General features: G+C 40.3%; 1 protein-coding gene across 1 annotated transcript; it reads right to left on the bottom strand.

The window, feature by feature from the left end:
- Nucleotides 1–237: 237 nt before the first annotated feature.
- On the bottom strand, nt 238–19,483 carry LOC112024545 (E3 SUMO-protein ligase MMS21). The gene is made up of 7 exons (XM_065761635.1): nt 19,284–19,483; nt 18,522–18,593; nt 17,720–17,830; nt 17,488–17,598; nt 2,624–2,763; nt 772–851; nt 238–689 (listed from the first exon to the last, which is right to left on the bottom strand). Exons 1-7 carry the CDS (start codon nt 19,380–19,382, stop codon nt 541–543), a joined length of 762 nt encoding a protein of 253 aa, XP_065617707.1. The 5' UTR covers nt 19,383–19,483; the 3' UTR covers nt 238–540.
- Nucleotides 19,484–23,820: the final 4,337 nt, after the last annotated feature.

The following is a 23,820-nucleotide window of genomic DNA, read 5'->3' as shown; positions in this document are numbered from 1 at the left end:
ATTTTCCAGAAAATAATAATAAACACAATTTACTAGTCAATTTTCCAGAAAATAATAATAATAATTTTCCAAAGAATGTTTTCAACCCTATCAAGCAAAACATTATAATATGCCTCTAAATCCAAACCAATGATCCGTTTGGATTGTGAAGGGGAAGGGAGGGAGAGTAGAGAAGAGTTGGCCTAAAATTAACCTATTTTTAATCAACTCTACTCTCCTCTCAATTCAAACGGGCCCTAAAGAAATTAAAAGTATATATTAAAAAACACAAAAAAGAAAGAGAGACTAATCGTAGAAGTTGCCTTCCACGTTAGAAGCATACATTCTAACAGCTTTCAATTACATCCAAGATAATTAAACAAGAAGACTATATGAATATTATAATATCTGAATCTAAAAAAGGACAAATAAGAGAGTAGAAGAATACAAACGGCGCAACGCAATGGTGAATGGACTACAGGTATATCCAGTTCAGTTTAAGTCGTGGAGATCTTCAAAATCCTGAAATTCATAAGAAGTTCCCAGCAGAAGCTACTTTCATCAGTCATCCTCTTCTTCATCAAGCGCAGTACAATCTTCTATCTCTGAAGTCGGAGCACTTTGTTTACTCATAGCACGCATTTCTTCAATTTCAATGAGCAACAATGGGTCACATACTATTTTGACAGCCCGCAATATCTTAGGGCAACCTGACAAGAGAAAACGGGTCAAGACTCAAGGGTGAGGCTCAAGCAGGAAATTGTAAAGTGAGAGAACAGAAAATCTATTTACCTGCTACAGGGCATTGACGGGCATTCGACCGAATGTAGACCATGACTACCTTCTTTTCATAAACATGCTTGCATTCCACACTGCATCAGGGGAAGAAACACTTGGAAAAAAAAAGCATAAATAGAAAACATTTGATGTCACAATGCCTGCTCCAGTGCATTTGCAACACAAATGTTTGATTAAAATCAGTAGTAACTAACAAGATGATAAGTAAGCATTTTTTTTTTTTTTTTTTTTTTTTTGGGATCAACATCCATGAGAACTTTTGAATGTATGACCAGGTTACTGAACTTTACACCTCAGGGAAGGCAAATCCATTATGCATGCTTTGTCTTCTTGCTGGAGTTATGAAAGATAAAAAGCATACCAGAAAGATAAAAACTTTTTTTTTTTTTTTGATAACATAAGGAATCTTTCTAAAGAAGAGCCCTTTGGACTTGCCTCTAGCCAGTAAAACCTACAGCCCTTAAGAACTAGTTGTAGGGTAATCCAGAGGCATTCACCTCTGATGGACTAAGCAAGTTATGCTCATTCCCAGAAGCAGAAAGATAGAAATAATATTTTCAGGTGTAAGATAACCATTGGTCTTTGGACTTGCCTCCAGCCAGTAAAACCTACGGCCCTTAAGAACTAGTTGTAGGGTAATCTAGAGGCATTCACCTCTGATGAACTCAGCGATTTATGCTCATTCCCAGAAGCAGAAAGATAGAAATAATATGTTCAGGTGTAAGATAACCATTGGTCTTTGGAATGACTCCTGCCCTAAAACCAACTAGTCCAGATTTCCAAAGTCCCCTTCCTTTGGGTCCACATAATGTCCATCATCATATATTCAAAAAAAAAAAAAAAAAAATCACCTTGTAGTTGAATTTTCATCAATTAAAGGGTTAAAACTTAAAAGAGCCATGGCTGACAAAATGCCAATAGAGACCTAGGTAATAGCCTTATTTCCTAAAGGGTTCCCCTTGGAGATCACTTGATGCACTTGTCAGTTGTAAATTCCTAGGCATATTGGGAAGCATTCTTATGAACAAATCTTTCACCAACCATAGCAGCCAATCAAGGTGTGGAAATTCAACCCTTGTGTCACTCAATTTTGTTTTGATGTCTTCAATCACCTAATTGATGCCACATCCATAGCGTGGTTATGGAAACAGTATCCTCTTTGGAAACCTAAAGTTAGCGCAAAGCCCAAACAAAAGTGTCTATGGCAGTAAATTAGGTTTTTACATTTTATTTGGTTATTCTACGTTAAGGGTATTTTAGTAATTCTATAATTGCTGGGTATGGATCATACTTGTGGGCCTTTAGTTATTTTTTACTAGAAAGTCTTGTTTAGTTTATAGATCTTTATGTGTGAGCTTTGATTTGATTCGATTAGGATTTAGTTTACTAGTCAAAGTAGGAAATGATCAATAAAATATTGAGGGTTTTTGAATAAATAGGCACATTGGCCTCTCTCTCTCTCTCTCTCTGATATTCTGTCACTATTCACTGTATTGTTCACACTTCACATGCACTATTCATATATATTGTTTGCATGCACTGTTCACTGATTGTGGAGAAATTCAATTTCTGTTTCTTCCAACAAAACCTCAAAAGAAGTTGTCTAGCAAGTTTTTTGCGCCGTTTCTTCTAACAAATGTTCCCAATAAAACATTTCTTATAAAAATTTCTAAAGCCTAGACCCACAAATCCTCCTAAACCTTAATCCACCACAAGCACACATAAACAAATTCTCCAATTTATCTTAAGTCAATGTTGGGTGGAAGGAAGAGTGAGAGAGAGTGAAGAAGGAAAACTGTTTTCGGAACAAGAAAACAGGAAAACTTTGAAATGACTAATAGATTACCTACGAACTGGTTCTGCCAGTTCAGTAACAGGCTTTCCACTTAATGGGCAGGTGACATTCAAAAGGTTGGACTGGGTAGTAGTCATTACAATGTCCTCCTGCTCTTCACCTGGCATTGGCTGTCCTGCATGATGAACATTCTGCAGGAAAAAGCAAGAACACCACCTAATTAGTACTTGATAAGTAGAGAACAACATCTAATTAATTCTGAAAGACAGAGACAATTACAAACAGTGACTGATAACGTATGGCCAGCAAATATGGAAAATTGGAAAGTGAAAAAGATAAACATGAAATTGAAGAATGGCAGTGTGTGTGTATGTGAGAGACTTGGGACAAATTGAGGAATTCGACTGTGTAGAAGACTAGGTTTTAATTATTTTTATTTTTATTTTTCATTATTATCTCAATGCTAAAAAAATATAAAATAAAAACTCAAAATTATAACTAATCAATTCCATCTAACCTTCGAATAAATATATACAAGAACTCTTTTTTGCACTGGTAATATTAGGACTCCTAATTTGATTAGTAAACTAAAAACCAAATAAAAGACTAACTTGGACACAGAAAATAAAGCCTAAAATATTTAGGATTTCCTAGAAAATAATAGACTCAACTAAACTACCAAAATACCTTTAATTCACAAGGATTGCAAGAATTACAATTTTTCCCCTAAATTGAAATTGGCCACACCTTATTTGTTAGGATTTAGATCCAAATTGGCAAATTCCAGTGCCAAAGCATATGTTAATGAGAGTAGTATACATAGTAATTTGGTTATGATAAGTACTGAGTCATAAGCTGCTTGAAGACTACAAGTTTAAGATGACTAGTTCAAATGACTTCATGACTAGCAGAGTGACCGTCCAAGGTAGACAAAAAGTTTGCATGACTTTCGCTGTGGATTAACTTGTTAACTTAGTAAAATGTTTTGTGATTCACTTGCCTATTCCATCTTTCTACTTGGAATGTTGGGCTTGACTTGAGTATATAAAATTTTGAGTAAAGATTACGTAAGATCATAATCAACCTTTGGCATAGCCAAGAGCCTTTTAGCTCTCAACTGGTATTTCTTGGTGTTTCCAACAGAGACAGTTATGGTTCAAATCCCTCCTCCCTCATTGTAACTATTGAATTATCATATAAATAATCAACCTTTGGCACAAAGTACTTAATCCAACATGGTACAGCAATTGGGTTTCAAATTCAAAAGGGCATGCTCACAGATATTCCAGCAAGTGAAGCCAAGTAACGAATTACTACGATGATAGAAGCTCCATCAAGTGGTGCATGCAATACCCTTAGATGAGGCCTGGCTACCTCGGATTAGTCATAAACAAGGCCCGGTTACCTTGAATTAGCCATAGACTTTTGCTTGCAACATAGTTTTTTTTCCTATTGTTTGTTTCTCTGGCTAGCATTTTGCGGTTGCTTTTCACACCTCCGGTTGGTTTCTTGTTTATTCGTTATGGGTGGTTCAACGTTTTTATTCATTGAATCCAAAACTTTTGAGTTTTCAATTGAGGAAAGGGGGTCTTTTTGCCTGCTATGGATTGTTGAGAGGGACCGGAATTCGCTACGTTCTGTTTTAATGGGAAGAGAGAGTACTCGTAGATTGTTGTTTCACATGGAGGATTTGCTTTCTAAGCAATCTTCTGATCACTTTGCGAGAACTATAAGGGAGGGAGAGAAAGTCCTCATTCCACAGATGGGTTCCAATGCCCATGGCACATTCCTATTACTTTCTGAACTTTTGCATGGTTGACAAAGGGGCAATATTGTGATACCGAAGGGGAGGATGGGGAGTGGATGGAGGGGTTTTGGTCTGCACCTGAGGAAGACGTTAGAACCAACCTCCCTTGCTGGGCAAGGCCAACCGCATAGACAATCAAAGCCAATTGTGGTGGCTGTCGGACATAACAATCACGGTGGCGGTATTAAAGGAAAGGAGAAAATTGCAGAATTTCGCAATTTGAAAACCTCTGCTTCTAGTTCTTTTCACTGTGATCAATGCGATTTGTATTCGGAGAAGGCAAAGGCACAGATTGGGGCCGAACTTACATCTAATATTAATGGGAAAATCAAAACAAATTCGTTGACCTTAGACTTATTCCTACGTGTAGAACGTGGAAACGGTGGGAAGTGAACTATAGTATCATCAGAGGTTAGAGAAGTGGACCCTAAGGTACTGAATAATAGGCCCAACTACAAGACCAGGACAAAACCCAACTTAACTGGGATGGGTAACACTCTTAAAGGAAAGGGGAATAACAAATGGATTCATAAGCCCAATACGTGGGCTTTCCCTATGCCCAATGTTGAACGCAAACTGCGGCCCAAGCCCATCAACCACTCACAATCACAACCCAACCTGCTGCCCCTAACTCAGCCTCTTACCCACCCCAAAGACACATCGCCTCTTACCCACACCAAAAACACATTGTCTCCCACTCAGTCACCCACAAAAGAAGTTCCAAAGACCATGATCACCTTAGATACGGTGTCGATGGACCACCCAGATCAAGCCAAGCACACCCCCCACAATGGCAAACCTGTACATGCCTCGGTGGGTCCCGATATTGCGATCTCAGAGCAAGAAGGTTCCCGGAGTTCTGTCACAGTGGACCATGAGCTCCCAATATCGGTAGAGGAGTTGGGTTGGCAAATCAATTTGGGTTCGAGACCTCTGTCAAGCATTTTGCCTAAGGATATGGCACTGGGTTAGCTTGAAGGTGGCCACGGTGGGTCTCGCCCTTCAATCAAGGATTTTGTTGGTGATTTAGAGAGCACATGGGGTAATTCTAATAATTGGGTCCTGGTGCTACGCGATGGGAAGCAAATTGTAATCCCCCTCTCTCTTCACCACTCTCCTGGGAGCATCTCGGATTTCTCAGAGCGTGAAGGAGATGAGAGTCAGGGTAATGACACCTTCAAGGAAGAAAAGCGCATTGTTAGTTGGGCAGATAAGTGTGATATTGTTTCTATAGTCTCATGTTCGGAGTGTGAGCTATGGGACATGGAGGAGAAAATAATTTGAGAGGTAGCAATGGAGGAGCCCCTGTTTGTGCAACCTTTGGCCGTGGCCAATCCTGATGTCCATCTGGAGGTTGAGGGTGCTTCCACAAATCTATCACCTTGGGTTCTCAACCGTATTAAAGCATTTAGGAAATCTGTAGGGACTTCCTTGGAAGGTTTCGAAGCGGAAATTACTTGGTTGTTTTTAGCCTTAGAGGCCAAGAAGAAATCTGTCGTGCAGGGAAAGAGCTCTCGGAAGAAAGGTAACAAACTGGGTGTCAAAGGCAGTAGGGAATTGAAGAGTTTGCTAAGCTCTTGGAATTTTGAGGACTACTTTTTCAAGCAATGTAGTTAGGGATTGGGATTTAGTGGTGCCTCAATGAATTTAAAATTAATCTCTTGGAATGTTAGGGGTCTGAATGATAGAGACAAAAGACTCTGGGTTTGGAATATGATCAGAAGCTAGGGTGCTGATGTTATTTGTTTTCAAGAAAAAAAATGGAGTTCATATTCAGAAGAGAGGTACGAAGCTTGTGGGGTTGCCAGCATGTAGACTGGCTTTATTTGGGCTCTATTGGTGCTTTTTTTTGGGGGGGGGGGGGGGGGGGGGGGTCTTGGTGATGTGGGATAGAAGGACTGTGGAAAAAATTGATGAAGCGGTGGGTCAATTTTATGCTTCATGTAAATTCAAAAATGTAGAGGATCAGTTTGAATGGGCTTTTATTGGTATTTATGGTCCAAACTCTAATCTTGATCGACAATTGCTTTGGGAGGAGCTAGTTGGAATTCGGAGTTGGTGGAGTGTGCCTTGGTGCTTTGGTGGTGATTTTAATGTAGTGAGATTTCCATCAGAGCATTTTGGTTCAGGTCCCTTCTCATCTGCTATGATTGATTTTTCAGATTTTATTTCTAAACAAGGTCTTATAGATTTGCCTTTGGAAGGGGGTAAATTTACTTGGTCTAATTCCAGAAAGGTGGCTTCACGTTCTAGGCTTGACAAGTTTCTACTATTTTCGGATTGGGAAGAACATTTTTCGAATATTCATCAAAGACAACTCCAAAGGTTGATCTCGGATCACTTCCCAATCCTTGTAGAAGGGGAAAATTTTCAAAGGGACAGTCGGCCATTCTGGTTTGAGGACATGTGGTTAAAGGCAGATGGTTTTGTGGATAGAGTGAGATCCTGGTGGGTATCCTACACTTTTCAAGGCTCTCCTAGCTTTCGGATTGCAAGCAAATTGAAAGCTTTGAAGCTGGATTTAAAGAAATGGAATGAGGAAGAATTTAGGAATGTGGAAAATAGGATGCGCAAGTTATGGAAAGATCTAAATTATTTAGATTTGATTGCAGATTGCCGACCTTTAACCAATGAGGAGATATTGGAGAAGGATTGGCTTCACACTGAGCTTGAAAAGGTAACCCTTATGGAAATAATTTGTTAGAGACAAAAATCTAAGGCGCTCTAGATTCAATAGGGAGATAGAAACTCTAAGCTCTTCCATAGAACTACAAATTCTCATAGAAGATTTAATACCATCAACAATCTGGTGGTGGATGGTGAACTGACATCGAAACCGAGGTTCCATAGCTGCTTGCATTTCCCTCTTTTACAAATAGTTATATGCCGAGAATGAAGGGCAAAGACCTATCCTTGATGAAGTGGAATTTTCTAAGATTTCTAGGGAGGATGCAACTTGGTTGGACAGACCCTTCGAAGAAGAGGAGGTTTATGGTGTTATCAAAGATTGCAATGATGACAAATCTCCGAGACCAGATGGTTTCTTGATGGCTTTCTTTCAGTCTTGTTGGAAGTTTTTTAAAGCAGGAAATTATGAAGCTCTTTAGCAACTTCCATTCCCAGGTTATTTTTGAGAAAAGCCTTAATGCCACCTTGCTTACTTTTATTCCAAAGAAGGTTGATGCTAATAACGTGAGAGATTTTAGACCTATTAGCCTTGTGGGCGGTATTTATAACATCCTATCCAAGGTGCTAGTTAATAGGCTAAAAAGGGTTATTTCTGGGATTATTTCTAAGACTCAAAATGCCTTTGTGCTGGATAGGCAAATCTTGGACTCGGATTTAATTGCTAATGAATGCTTGGATAGTAGACTGAAGGCAGGGGTTCCAATTGTTTTATGTAACTTGGATGTGGAGAAAGCATTTGATCATGTAAGTTGGGACTTTCTCATGTATATGTTACAGTGATGTGGGTTCTTTGAGCAATGGAGCAAGTGGATTTTGTTCTGCATTTCCAGGGTAAAATTTTACATTCTAATCAATGGTAGCCCTAAAGATTTCTTTGGGAGTTCTAGGGGACTACGTTAAGGTGATCCACTCTCCCTGCTTTTCTTTGTTATTGTTATGGAAATTTTAAGCCGGTTATTAGATGGGGCTGTTCTGGTTGGTCATATCTCATGATTCACTGTAGGTCCCAAATCTCATACCCCTTAATGGTGTCTCATCTTCTTTTTGCGGACGATACTCTAATTTCTAGTGATGCTTTACCTAGTCATATTGGTAAATTGAGAGACGTCTTATCTTCATTTGAGGCTATGTCAAGTTTGCATATTAATTTGGCTAAATCTAATTGGTTCCAGTTGGTGAGGTGTTAAATATGGGTGAGCTGGTGGCTCTTTTAGGGTGTAGGCAGTCCTCACCAATGACTTATTTAGGGCTTCCGTTGGGAGCTAAATTTACGGATAGGGCAATTTGGAACCCTATTCTTGAAAAAATGGAGCGAAAATTAGCAAGTTGGAAGTGTTTGTATCTATCAAAAGGTGGTAAGGTTACTTTACTTAAAAGCACTCTCTCAACCTTGCCTACTTATTACCTCTCTCTCTTTCCTATCCCGGTGGATATTGCAAATCGCATTGAGAAACTCCAGCGGAATTTTTTATGGGGTGGTATTGATGAGTCCCATAAATTCAATCTGGTCAATTGGGCCCAGGTGTGTAGCCCTTTGAAGTTTGGTGGGTTGGGTGTGCGGAATTTGAGAAAATTTAACCAAGCTTTGCTTAGTAAATGGCTATGGAGGTACGGTACAGAGACAAACCACCTTTGGTGGCAAGTTATCAAGATCAAGTATGGGAATATTTGGGGTGGGTGGTGTACAAAAGAAGTAACAGCTGCTTATGGTGTTAGTCTGTGGAGAACTATATGACAAGGCTGGACAGCTTTCTTTAAATCCATCATCTTCAAAGTTGGCAATGGTAATAGAAACTTTGGCATCACTTGTGGTGTGGGGGTTGTACTTTTCGGGAGGCATTTCCAGAACTCTATAGCTTTAGTTGTAACAAGGATTCTTATCTTGCAAATGTCATGTCTTTTCCTAATCAGAGGCTTCATTGGGATCTTCGATTCTATAGAGAGCCCCAAGATTAGGAGATGGAACAATTTGATATTTTTTGGAATCTTATACACTATGACCTTTACTAGTGAGGGGCATGACAAACTTTGCTGGAAGTCGACAAAGAATAAGGGCTTTAAGTTAGTGAATACTACTTATCCCTCTTCTCGACCCCCGACAACCTTTTTCTGTGGAAACTTGTGTGGCGCTCAAAGATCCTTCCTAGAGTTGGTTTCTTTTCTTGGATTGCCGCCTTAGGCAAGATTTTAACCCTGGATAGACTGGAATAAGGGTGTCCCCATCATGGATTGGTGTTATATGTGTAAAAGAAGCAGGGAATTAGTAAACCATCTTCTTCTTCATTGTCCCATTGCTTTCGAGTTATGGTCTATGGTTTGGATCCTTTTTCGTGTGATTTGGGTGACCAGTGATGCCAAAGTGTTGTAGATTTATTTGCATCTTGGCAGGGTCCATTCGGTAGACAACGCTTAATAGACCTATGGCAGGCTGTCCCATATCGTGTGTTATGGTGTCTTTGGTAGGAAATGAACAGTAGATGCTTTGAGGGAACAGAATGGTCGATTCTTGAGATTAAATCTCTCCTCCTCCACTCTTTGTTTGCTTGGTGTTCTGTTTTCTCTTCTTTTTCTTGCTCTAATCTTTTTTTTATGCTTGATCATTGTAATTTTCGATCTTGATGTAACCCTTTCCATGTACACTCCCAGTGTACCTAAGGCTTTTGATTTATGAAATTTTGTTATTTATCAAAAAAAATATATATATATTGTATTGTTAACTTTGGGCATAAGAAACAATTAATCCATTAATTAGGAAATTGAGGTCAATTAAATAAAAACCCAAACTAAAATTTGTTTTTTAACCTAGCGCACAAATAACAAGACCTTTAAAACCACACAACTTTTTTCTTCAATTGGAATTCACACGAGTCCCATAAAATAAATCTTAAATAGAAGAATTACTGAAGCAGTAAAAAATTAATCTTCCATGGCTGCACCAGAGAGAATCCCTACAAGTTCACACAGACATACTTCTTGTGCAAAAAACAAAAAAGGTTGCTCCCCAGCTCAAACAACAAATACTATAATATATTTCTCAAAAATGATAGGAAGGTCAATTAATTGACTTTTTTCTTTTTGATAATCTGTCAATTAATTGACTTGTCCTATGGTTAACTGACCATATGATCTTAGCCAGAAGTTAGATCATAATGTGAACTTTCTTTGCTTGATTGCAAAGATTTACCATTACAAAGTCACAAACAAAGCCAAACACTTCATATGGTGGCCTATGCCTAGCATGTAAAGCATACTAGATATATTGCCATTCTTTGGATGAAGACTTCTTTTTGATAAGTAATAAGATATATTGATATCAAAAGGAAAACACCCTAATACACAGGGAGTGAACAAGGAGCCAAACAGATCAAACACAAAAATTGCAATAATCTAGGAAAACAAAAAGAGAATGGAAAGATTTGTTTTGCAAAGCAAACAACCAATCCAATAAAGTTCTAAAAAAGAAAAGCTTAAGGTCCGGAATAGATCTCTCAGAATCTTCGAAACAACGACTATTCCTCTCCCTCTAAAGACACCACATTAAGCCATGAGGAACAATGGACCATATATAACCATTTCGATGACGACTAAAGCTGCCTTGCCAGCACCCTAACAGCCCCAAAACAGTAAGAGGCATAACCCAAGATACTCCAAATAAACCCAAAACCATAGACCAGAGATCCATAGCAACGGGGCAATGAAGGAACAGATGGTCAACCAATTCAGCATTACTCTTGCACATGTAGCACCAATCCAAAATCCACACCTTCCTTTTTCGCAAATTATCAATCGTCAAGCATTTCCCTAAGGCAGCAGACCAAACAAAGAAAGCTACTCTAGAGGGAATCTTCTGCTTCCAAATACTTCTCTAAGAGAAACCGAAAATAGTAGGACCAGCTAGAATTCTATAATAATCTTTCACCAAGAACCCCTTAGCTTTGTTAGGAATCCAACACATCTTGTCCTCACCAAACCCCCTAATAGAAGAACCATAAATGGTTTCCATGAAGCTTGATAAAGCCTCTAATTCTCAAACATGCACACCCCTAAAGAAACTCACATCCCAAAAAAAGACACCATTGGGGGATTTCATGAGCTCAGCCACACTAGCCTCCTTATTCCTACAAAATCTGAATAGGTCAGGGTAGCTAACAGCAAGAGGATTCTCTCCACACCAATGGTCAAGCCAAAACTTCACCCTAGAACCATCACCAATATCATACAGAATATGGCAAGAGAAAGAAGGCCAACCCTAACTGATACACTTCCATAACCCAACTCCGAAGGGACCCTTAACAGGTCTGGTGCACCAACCCCCCCAAAGACATCCATATTTCAACTCTATCACTTGCCTCCAAAGGGCGTCCTTCTCAGACCCAAATCTCCAAAACCACTTCCCAAGAAGAGCTATATTGAAAAGTCTTATCTTCCTTATGCCTAAACCACCTGACAAAATAGGAGTGCATACAGTAGCCCATTTAACCAAATGCAATTTAGGTTCATCACCCAAACCGCCCCATAAAAAATTCCGCTGAAGCTTCTCAATACGGTAAGCCACACTAACAGGTATAGGAAAAAGAGAAAGGAAGTAAGTGGATAAATTAGAAAGGGTGCTTTTGATAAGAGTGACTCTACCTCCCTTGGATAGATACAAGCGTTTCCAACCCGCCAATTTCCTTTCCATTTTCTCTAGAATTGGATTCTAGATAGTCTTATCCTTAAATTTAGCACCCAAAGGAAGACCCAGATATTTCAATGGCAGAGAGCCCAGTTTGCAGCTAAGGACATTTAGCAACAAATCAATAATAGGCACTACTCCAACTGGAACCAATTCGAACTTGCCCAGATTAATCTTAAGCTCCGACACCGCCTCAAACCAAATAAGAATCATACGAAGAATCAAAATTTGATCTAGATCAGCATCACAAAAAATGAGAGTGTCATCTGCAAAAAGGAGATGAGACACTGCCAAGGATCTACCCTCCGAGTTACCCACACAGAAACCTGACAAGCGGCCTTCAAGAACTGCTTTATCCAACATTCTTCCCAAAGCTTCCATCACCAACACAAATAACAAAGGCGACAACGGGTCACTTTGTCTCAAACCTCTAGAGCTACCAAAAAACCCACAAGGAGAGCCATTAATCAAGATAGAGAAGCGGACAATAGATAGGTAAAAGAAAATCCATTTTCTCCACTTGGCTGAAAACCCACTTCTTTCAAGCATATGCAAGAGGAAATTCCAATTTACATGGTCAAAAGCCTTCTCAACATCCAATTTACAAATCAACCCTGGCACCCCAGACTTCAATCTACTATTAAGACATTCATTAGCAATAAGAACAGGATCCAGAATCTGTCTGTACCTCACAAAAGCATTCTGAGAAGCTGAGATTATATCCCCCATAACCATGCAAAGACGGTTAGCCAAGACTTTAGCAATAATTTTGTAAACCCCCCCAACAAGACTAATGGCCCGAAAATCCCTAATCTCACATGCTGCATGTTTTTTAGGGATGAGAGTGATAAAAGTAGCGTTTAAGCTTTTCTCAAACTGACCATTAGCAAAAAAGTGGTGAAAAACAGCCAAAAGATCAGGCTTGATAATCCCCCAGCAAGATTGGAAAAAAGCCATAGGGAATCCATCTGGTCCAGGAGATTTATCACCATTAAAACTCTGAACAACGTCAAAGATTTCGGCCTCTTCAAAAGGTCTCTCTAACCAGTCCGCATTAGCAGCGGATATCATAGGAAAAACTAACACATCTAGAAAAGGCCGAACAGTCTGGGGCTTAGAGTACAAATTCATGAAGAAATGGGAGATGTAATCAGTAATCATACCCTGGTTAGAAGACAAGGTACCATTCACCATTAAGCTTTCAATACCATGATTTTTTCTATTAGAATTAGCCATTCTATGAAAGAATTTGGTATTGGCGTCCCCTTCCTTCAAATGCAGCACTCTAGACTTTTGTCTCCAACTAATCTCTTCTAAAAGAGTCAACTTTTCAATCTCAGTACAAAGATTAACTTGAACTAACTTCTCTTCAGCTGTTAATCCATGGGACTCCTCTCTAGCATCTAAAACATTCAACTTGCTCCAAAGCTCCTGCTTCTTAAACATTACATTGCCAAACTCCGTCTCGTTCCACTTTTTTAAATCCAACTTCAAGGCAGCCAACTTCTTAGCAAGAATAAAACTAAGGGTTCCCTGGAACAAATAGGAAGCCCACCATGTCTTCACTTTATCGACAAAATTATCCACCCTCAACCACATATTTTCAAAACGGAAAGGAATTCTCCCTTTACACCGAGTCCCTCCCTCCAACAAAATAGGAAAATGGTCAGAAAGAACTCTGGACATCCTTTTTTGTGAAAACTGAGTGAAATGGTCTGCCAAAAGCGGGGAAAAAAGAAACCGATCAAGGCGAGAAGCTGAAGAAGAATTGGACCAGGTGTAAAGGCCCCCTGCCATGGGGATATCCATCAACCCATGAAGAGAGATAAAATCAAAGAAACCAAACATAGCCCGGGAAAAGCTAGCAGCCCCCAGTCGCTCAGAAGGAAAACGGATGATATTAAAGTCACCTCCTATGCACCAAGGCAAATCCCACCAACTGATCAGCCCAGTTAGTTCCTCCCACATCAACCTACGCCTTTTGTTTAAATTTGGTCCATAAACACCAGTAAAAGCCCACTCAAAATGGTCACCAACATTTTTAAACTTGCAAGAGACCGAAAAATGCCCCACTGCTTCCTCCACCTTTTCCACAACCCAGCTGTCCCACATCAATAAAATACCTCCAGAAGCACCATCAGAACCCAGGTACAACCAATCAACGTAAGGGCAACTCCAAATACTCCGGACAGTACCTCTAGTAATCCATTCTAGTTTGGTCTCCTGCAAACACACAATATCAGCCTTCCAAGAACGCAACAAATTACGAACCTGAAGCCGCTTAACAACATCACTCAGCCCTCTGACATTCCTGGAAAGAAATTTCAAATTCATTGAGCCACAGAGAGAACCCAAGCCCTATTAGAACCACTACGCCTAGCAGAGGTAGAGCCATAATTAATAGAACTGAACAGCCCCTTCAGCTCTCTTAAACCTTTCATCCCTGGGCTTTTGAAGCTACGAGATAACGTGTTCACCTCAGCCCTCCGCTTTAATTCAACTTCAACCGCCAATAAAAATTCTGTTGCTTGATCTTCCAAACCCTCTAGGGACATGCCAAGGAAACTATCAAAATTATTAAATCTCCTTTGAAACCACTCAGAGTAAGGAACTTGCTTCTCTAAAAAATCCACGCCCACCAACCCCTCCTCATCCATAACCGACAAATCAACCAAAGCCAAAGGGAGAGAAGAAGCAAGTGGTTCAACAGTAAGAGGCTGATAAGCATCCTCCGAGAAGGAATCTAAAACCCAGTCCTCCACCAGCCCTTCATCCTCTTTGAATAGAGCCGTTGACTCATTGACAGCTTCAGAAGACTCCCACGGAACTAAGGCCAACTGTTTTTGGTCCTCCAAAACCTCGGTAGCTACACACCGAGGTCGAGATAATGGAATCGGAACCGCAACCCTCCTTCTGTCACGTAGTTCCAGTACCCACTGCTCCGAATTCCCCCATTTCTTAACTATATCGCTGAAATGCTCTTGAAGGATCAGTCGGAGGTCTCGCTCTAAGCCCTCTTCACTATCCAAGTCTGAGGTGCTAGCCGATACAAACCTGGGCTCATCGGCCACATCGGAACCGAAAGGCTCAGCCCCGACTACATCGGAAGCGTGATTCAAGTCAGACAGCGCCAATATCACATACCTAGCGTCGTCGGCCTCATCGGAGACTAGAAACTAAGCTATTGCGTCCATTGTTGACCACGGCGGCTTTATCGGCACAACACCCACCCCATCGGAAGACAGAACACCAACCTCTGGGGACGATGAGGCTGATGGGAGCGACGAAGCCTTAACTAAAGGATGAGAAACACTAGCCGGCAAGGATTTAAGTTCTTTTGTTTTGGGCCGCCAAACCTTGGGTTTGGGCTGAGAAAGAGATGGGTCCTGTTTAGATTTTGGGAGAACAGAGGGCCTAAAGACTTATGTGGGCTCAACACTTCCCCGGCCCACTTCCCTAATGTTAGAGTGTTTAACAACCCACTTCCCATTCAGCCCACACTCCAAAGACAAAGAAAGTTCCAGCGATAAAGGAGTGTTAGACCCGTGAGAGGCATTGGCGTTAAACTCAAGCATGAAGTCAGCACCAGGTACCAAACTTACCTTCCCAACACCCCTATCCCTCAAATCCTGGTACTGACTACTCAGACAATCTTGATTCTGACTGCTCGGACCAGGTACGTTTGAATTTTGAATACTGGGCATTAAATGCCTTCCTTTTTTTCTTCCACCATTGTCTTTCCGATCACCGTCCACCGCCGCCGACAAAAAGGATTTATGTTGCCTGAACTGTTGCCCTGTCATGTTCAAAACAGATTGAAAAGATGGATTTATGGTAAGAGAGACTGGAGCAATAGCCTTGCGAAGATGAAAACCAAATCCTCTCCACCCACTACCCATCTTCCCTTCCGGCACAATGATGGAACCCTTCCGATGCCCATGAAGAAGTTCAAAGATCATAAGAAAGCTTCCGTGAGCATTGGAACCCAGTTGCAAAATGAAAACCTTACTACCATCCCTAAATGTACGAGCAAAGTTACCAGGTGGTATATTAGAAATGAGATCCTCCACATAAGAAAGCAAACGTTTAGCACATTCTTTGCCCATGAAAACTGACCGAAGAGAATCCTTGAATCTTTCAAATACACGAAGCATAAAGTAAGTACCACCCTCCTCAACAGAGAATTCAAAAGTCTTGGACTCAACGAAGAAGAAAATAGAACCTCCCATAAGAGTTGAGTAAAACCGCAAATTTTGTGACTAATCGGAGATAGCCAGGCCTCAAATTTTGTGACTAATCAGAGGTAGCCAGGCCTCAAACATGTTCTTGTGTTACTCTTTTATGCTTTCGCATCTCTGTCTAAAGCCTGATGTCTACGCACACAAATAAATATCATGTGCTAGGTGGCACTTATATTGATAACTGATTTTAAATGTCTTTCAATATGTTTCATCAAAGAAACTTTTTTTATTTTCGTTCTTTTATTTAAATTTTATATATTGCAATCAATCCATCTTAATTACCGTTTACCCTTACTTCTTTACTCATGTGAAATTGTTCTAACTTAGCAAGGTCCTCTTTTGCAATCAAGAGGAAGAAAGTTTTGATTACCTTTCCTTAGGTTCCCTTTTGGCAAAGCTGTGTGGCTTGGATCTGATTTGACCTAAGAGTAGATCTTCTCAACCCTCACAACCTTCATAACTAGTCTCCAGCTTGTTGGCCATCAAACCTTTTAACAAAGAACAGAACAAATGGTTGTCCACTATCCTGGTGACAATATTATGGACCATCCGTGGAGGAGAAAAAAATAATTTTTGACAGTGAAAAGATGGATCACATAGGTACTTTGATTTATAGTAAATGTAGGAATTTGAAATATGCAACGGCTGAGAGGGAAAATGAAGAAGTTCATAAAGTTCAACAAGAACAGTAGAAAGGTCCCAGCCATCTTAGCTTCAGGTCAGCAGCTCCCAATTGGCAGGCTCTATTGGTTGTAGGAGATTAGATTAAGCTTAATAATCCTGGAGGGATAGCTTTTGTGGCAAAAAGCAGGGGAGGAAAAAGAATTTGTAGATTGTTATAGCAAAATTGTAAATAGTAGGGTGCAAGCTAGACTCGTTGCTGTCAAGGAAGCACTAATCCAAGTTGCCAATCTCGGACTCCATGAGTTCATTGCACTAGTGGAAAGAAAACAAGTTCAACAAAAGTGTTCCAAGGTAAATGTCATCCCATGGCAATGTGCAGTGCCAGCGGAGGACATACAACAAATGAACCAGGCAAGACTTCATTCTGCCTCTTCTTCATCGACTCCTATTTAAGAGCCCTATAGTAGGTTCTGTTATCTAAGACAATTTACATGACACCATCCTTCTGAACCTATATCATACATCTGTATAAAACCCCAACTAAACCTTATGTCATATTTCAGGTTACATTGTGAAAAAAATATAAGCGGAAAAAAACAAATAAAGAGGCATTTAATGTGACATAAAATACATAAATGAATTCCTATTGTGAGATGATTAAACGCCCAACATAATCTGTTCACCAATTCTATAAAAATTAAGAATAATAATATAATTAAACAATATTGAAAATTACAAAAATATCTATATAAATAAATATAGCCTATCCTGATAATTGACCAACACCCAAACCAAAACTTCAAAAGAAAATGACAGAAGAAAAAAAAAAAAAAATTTATAGGTAAGTAAGAAGAAAATGGTAGAAAAAAAAAAAAAATACCCAGATAGCTTCTCTAAACTGGCGTATTATAGGATGATTTTCTGGAACTGAAGATGAATTATCCTTGAGCTTCACAATTTCATCATCAAACAGTTTCTTAAAATTGGTTAACTGCGTTTAAAACATCAAATTAATGAATGAGTTTTAATGAAGAGGGGGAAAAGAAAGAAAGAAAAAAGCGTGTGAAGAGAAGTCATTGAAAGAATTAAAAAATGTGCATTAATATAAGCACCTCTGGCCCAAGCTGATACCTATCTGCAACAGAATGAATTGCTGACGAAAAATGTGTAGACTGTTCATATTTACCCGACAACTCAACAGCTGCATTTTCAATTTCCTTTACCTGCAGTAACATCCAGCAAACAATCAATCTATGTTACCAAATTTCTGGAGTTTCCCTTCATCTTCCAACTGTAGTTTAACAATTTAAACAAGGAGTTGCTGACATTTTCCTAAAACTGGAATTTTCAAGCATCTTAAGGTAGGTTTTAACAGTTGCTCTAAGTATTTATACACCAAATTAGGGTTTTGTATTACCTCAAATAGAAAATTATTGGTTAAAACTCAGACCCATAAAAATAAAATTAAAAATTAAAAATTAAAAAAGAAAAAAACCCCAGAAATAGGATTTCTCAGCATTGTCAAAAAGAAAGGTTATTAGATTTCCGAACTATTTATCATATTATTTATTTATGAGTTTTAAGATACAACTCACTGAACTATAGTAGTTATATCAAGATCAGTCAAGTGGAGAATTTCGTATTCTAAGGATCCAAAATGACAAAAAAAAAAGAAAAATTACAATTCAAAACAATTTGAACTTATTTTCCTTTCAGAATGTTTTTGCATCCACCAATTCTATAAAAATTTAAGATTTATTGGTTGGATGGTGGTAATTTCTCCCGAAGTACCAAATGGTAAAAAGAAATTTGGATCCAGAAGTTCAAATTCCTTCTTGCTTTTCTACATTGTCTCATCAACTAAACAGGCATAAACAATAATACTATGAATAAAAGGCTCATTGTCCAAAATACCATCTGAGACTGGTTATCTCTCTCCAAATCAATTGCGACTTCCTTCATCATATTCAATGCCTTTCGAATTTCCTGAAACATGCAACCGAAATTGATTTGGTAATAACTCAAGAATAAGAGATGAAATGACAATTGACACACCATTTGGGTAGGAATCCAAAGCACTTAATTTTAATTTCAAAAGCAAAAAAGTCACATTGTTTTCCTGCTCCAAAAGGCAAGACAAGTAATTCGAACACGCTAATCAATCAGCATATTTTTGACAATGTACAACAACAACAACAAAGTCTAAGTCCCAAAACTATGGGATTGTCTATGGATCCTCAACAGACTAATTGGCTAATTGCTCAACACACTATGCGGGGTTCATGAAGATATAAATTAGAAGAATAAGTCACTACCAAACTAGCATTTCAAAACTTAGGGAAGCACTTATCTTAATATTTAAAAGCACAAAAAAAGCATTTCAATTTCAACTTTCAAGAATTAAGTAAAAAAGAAAGATGGGTATTGGTTCCAAAATCAAAGCATAGAGCAGATTAGGGTTTAAATTTTTTTCAATATTAAAAAAAAAAACACTTATTATGTAATCACTTCCAAAATGGAGATGGTCCCTTAGGGTTTGCAGGGGATCAAATGATGCAGTGTCACTGGCAAAGCACTAGTAAATGGAAGAAATTTGATTATCAAAATCACTTCCAAATGTTTTTTTTTTTTTTAACTACAAAAAAAAGAAAAGAAAAAAAAGAGGATATATTTTACAGCGATGAGGGACTGATTGTCAGAGTAGAGTGTGGAAGCTGCGGTTCTGATTCTGCCACTGACGCCACCACTGGACCGAGAAGCCGAGGTCGACGCCATGCCTAGGGTTTCTCTCTCTCTCTCTTTTTTTTTTTTTTTTTTTTTTGTGGGTAAACGAGGGTCTCTCTTTCTCTGATTGAATAAGCGGTTTAAGTTTTGGCAATTTGGAGGGAGAAACAGGGGGAAAGCGAAAGTCTTCTGAGTTCTCACTCCTTCAACGCACCGTTTTTGGAATTTATGTATATATTTTTATTATCTATATCTTCAATATCCATACTATTAACTATTATTATCCACTTTCCGGTTTGGATTTCTCATTTTTTAGTTCAAAAAAATTCCTACACCCCTATGTTTAAATAGAGACAAAACTAAAGGACAATCCGATAAAAATGCAACTTTAACTCTCACTAAAATATTGCCTTAAAAATAAGACCACTCTCCTTTTTTCTTTTTTTTCTTTTTTTTTATTGGATCTCCTATTAATTTTTAAATTGCTTTATCCACTTATAAATTAGATTTTTAAGCAAATGTTGGGATTGCCTAAGGCCCTAAATAGAAAAAAAAAAAATGGCCCAAATTTTAACTGTGCGCGCTAAGGTGAGGTTGTTGGGCTTGGACTCACCTGGACTTACAACTTACTTGGAACGTGTGCATTGGATTTCTTACTTTAGGTCGTTCCTAGCCCAGAGACTTGATGAAGTTTTCTCTCCCTCCCTCTCTCTTTCTGTATCACTCCTCCTTTCTCTTTCTCTTTTTCTCTCTGTATCACTCCTTCTCTCACCTCTATTTCTTTTAGAACCTTCAAAAAACCAACCCCCACTTGTTCTCCCACTTCTCCTATTTATAGCATTTCGATTAGTGGGGTACTATGATTACATTTGTAGTTAGTGGTTTTAAGGGTCCAATGTTGTTTTCTTTAGGTGGATGTTTGGTGGGAGTGGCTTTCGAACCAATTCCCGTTGGAAATGGATGCTCAGGGGCAGTGTTCCCAGGGGCCTTACCAGACATCCGAGGTACGGTTTTCCCGTGCGGTCGTTCTTCAGTGGCAATGAGATTTGCCAGTCAAGTTCCATTGTCGTGGAGCCTTGAGCCAGTTTCTCAACAACCGGCTAACAGGTTTTGGGTTAACCACAAGGTCATGGGGCATGCATTTGTGCCCTTTGTGGGCCTTCATCTCAGCATCTGACAGGGGAGTTAGTAACCACAGACCGTCCTTTGGGGCTTGGGCCCAAGGCCCAGACAGTTTCGGGGGCCAGGTGCTGTACATTAACCCCTTCTTGATTCGTGCACGGCACCCAAGGATGAATTAAAGAGCCCAAGATACTGTCCTCATCTGGGAAACCCAATCGATATGCATCGGATGGGTGAAAGGGTAATAAATGCGTCCTTAAAAGACGCGTTGTGCCTGATGGTTGGTTCTGCTGTCATCATTACCTGACGGTTCGTGAACTGAGGCAGCGCGCGTGTGTGACGGTTGTGATGGGACTCGTAGCGTTTCCCGCGCCTCATTTATGGGGTGACATTTACTCTCCCTTCTCTAGCCTCTATAAATACTCCACTCTGAATCACTTCTCCACTTTTTCATTATTCACGTTCTGAGTTTTCTCCTCTACCATGCATACGCCTGTGCCCTTATTCATCAACCTAGAGCCTCTCCTTTCCCATTAGCCCTAAAGTAAGTTCTCTACCCCTTTCTGTTTCTTCAATTTCTTTCTTCCAGTTTCTTCTTTCTCATTTAGAGTTTTAGGATGGATTACGCTCACCTTTTAAACATTGAGGTGTCTTTAGTCACCTTTAGGCAAAGGTTCAGCATCCCTGGTGATGTGGAGGTGGCGTACTGCCACGAGAGTGAGTTCAATCTCCACAAAGGGGCCAATACCGCTTTCTTCCCCTTAATGTCAATCCTAGAAGGCGAGGTTAGGTTTTTTGTGGACCCGCTCCTTCTTAACACCCTTAGATACTATAGGCTGTGCCCCGACCAACTTCCTCCTAATTTTTACCGGGTAGTTAGTTGCGTCAGTAGATTAAATCAGCTATACAGTTTACAATTAGACCACCACAACATAAACCATATGTACAGTTTATGCGGGAATAAGAATTCTAACAACTACTTAAAGGTTAGAGATATAAGGGTACGACTTATCTTGTGCCTACCTAACTTTAATAGGAATTCTGTTGGGGAGTTCGTCCGGGTCCGCGGCAATTGGTTTGCCGATGAAATCCCCTGTCCTCTTTCACGGCACGAAGTGGGTTCATACCGCTCTCTAACTTATTCGTAATCTTTCCTTTTGGTTATTTCACTTACCCAAATACTAACTTGTCATAGTTTTGCTGCAGAAGGTAAACTTTTTACCCTGGATATCAAGGTTGTGCATGTCAGGGACTTGAACTTCATACTTAGGTCCGAAATTTTCGTTCATACTGACAGGCAACTCTAAGCATCACACCTCATTCTCGGTTGCACCCCTGTGTACAAGACTTGGCAACCTTTTAGCCAAGCCCTTACGGTTGACAACCCACTGCTATCTTATATTGACGTCAGGCACGCCAATTTTCTCCCCCTTAGGTTAACTACCAGTGAAGCTCGAGATCGTGGTCCCAACTACCTGATCGTAGAAGATCTTGCCCTAATCAGGGATGAATTAGCTGAACGTGTTTCCTGAGCTTTGCACGAACAGGCACACGCTTTCATTAAAGACCAGGCTGAAGTAGCCGAAAAGCAGGCAGCCAAGCAAGGAGTAGCCATAGAAGAAGAAGAAGAAATGGTAATGAGAAGGAAGTTGACCGCCAATCAGTTTTTGTCCAATACAAGGACCTCGACCCAGTCTCAGCAAGCTCGCCTCGCGGACCATATACCCCCTCCTCCTCCTCCCTCCTGCCGGCAGAAGAAAAAACAACGTTTGGACGACCCGCTGGTCAGGATGACGAGTGAAGCACCCACCAAGACTCCTCCTCGTCCCGTAAGTGGAATTGTAATCCGAGATCCAGCGGGTGGCACTCAACCAATAACTCCCAGTGGTGCTGAAGTTGCCTCCTCTTCACAGGCTGCACCCACTTGGTAGCCTACTTTCACTATTGGTGGTAAGCTTTTACCGGCCATAGCAAGTGTGAAGATATGGGCCCAAGGTAAAGGGGGAAGAGTGGTCGAAAGTTTGGTGAGTGGCCTGCTGTTGCCAGAGGATGTGTATTTTTGGTCGGAAGGCTCAGAAGGCTCCATTGTATGGAGGCTACAGTGGCACTCCATTGCGGTAAGCTCTTCCCTTCTGCTCTTCGTTCGTTTTGTCGTATGAACAATTTTCCCCTTCTCCTATCTTTCCTTTATGTTTCCCTAACCTGGATGTGGTGGCGTTGTTAGGCCTTGTAGCTTACTCATATACTTGGTGAGAGCGCAAGCATGCTTGCTAAAGACACCGAACGGGAGAAGGCATTCAAGGATGTTGCTATTAACACATCCTGAGAGAAAGTTAAGGTGGTTGAGTTGGCGGAACAAAGGGCGCAATCCTGAGAGGCAGCTCGGCAATTGGCTTAGAGCAAGTTGGCTAATATAGTGGCGAGACTAGAGGAGGCTGAGCTGAAGTTTGCGAAGGCTGAAAGCCTAAACACAGCCCATGATGACGAAATCACCGATCTCAGGGTAGCTTTGGATGCGTGTGAGAAGAAGTGGTACGACGAGGGGTTCGCGGATGGTGAGAACTCCGTGGAGCCCGTCGTCCTCCAAGCCAAAGCTCAGGGGTTCAATGAGGGCTAGCTAGCCACCTTTCAGGCAGTAGGGATTCTCGAGGACTCGTAGTTGTGGAATCCAGAATAGATCCCCTGCCTTGCTGTCCCTCTCTTGGTCTAGAGCCAAGCCGAAGCTACCGATGACGAGGATACCCTTAGTATGAGGGTGTTTGTAGAAGCTATTGATACCCATGTGGAGAATCCTGACACAGAGGTCACCAGTAATCTCAACGCCTCGGGCCATGACAAGATTCCTCGACCAACAGCGGATGATGCTGCGAGATAACTTGCAGATGACATGGTTCAACTCCTTCAATCCAACCCTTCCGTTTGATGTTTTTTATACCCGAGCTTTACTTCTTTGTTATGCACTTGTTTTTCTTTAATCTGATATTGCCTAGTCACTGGGTTGTGGTGACCGAACACTTTGGTTTATCTTTCTTATGACTACCGGATTATGGTAGCAAAGACATCTATTAAATTTTAATTACCCTTTATTTGCTTTAAGCGTTTTGCTATCATTTTATCAGTGCGATTGATTTCGTTTACCCCCTATTCGTTATTAAGGGTAGCTGAGTATCTCCACTGGGCAGCAATCTATCTAATGTTGTGGGTGAAACAGGCCTGAGGAGGTTTATGAAAGGTAAAAGTAACCTCTCACCTAGGGTAACGCTACTCGGGAATTACGGCTCCCATTGCTCGGAGTTCCGTTGGAGCATTGTCAAGAACGTTTAGCGATGAAGACTCAGCTAGGAACACATCTTTGGTCGTTTTAAGA

The sequence above is a fragment of the Quercus suber genome, unplaced genomic scaffold, assembly GCF_002906115.3.
Source record: "Quercus suber isolate HL8 unplaced genomic scaffold, Cork oak 2.0 scaffold_423, whole genome shotgun sequence".
Lineage (NCBI taxonomy): Eukaryota > Viridiplantae > Streptophyta > Magnoliopsida > Fagales > Fagaceae > Quercus > Quercus suber.
This window is presented reverse-complemented; position numbering and strand designations above follow the sequence as displayed.

Coding starts and splice junctions, on each gene's coding strand:
- LOC112024545 (XM_065761635.1), bottom strand. CDS start 19,382: ATGGCGTCGACCTCGGCTTCTCGGTCCAGTGGTGGCGTCAGTGGCAGA. Junction 18,594..19,283: donor ACAATCAGTCCCTCATCGCT/GTAAAATATATC, acceptor TGCATGTTTCAG/GAAATTCGAAAGGCATTGAA. Junction 852..2,623: donor CTGGCAGAACCAGTTCGTAG/GTAATCTATTAG, acceptor CCCCTGATGCAG/TGTGGAATGCAAGCATGTTT.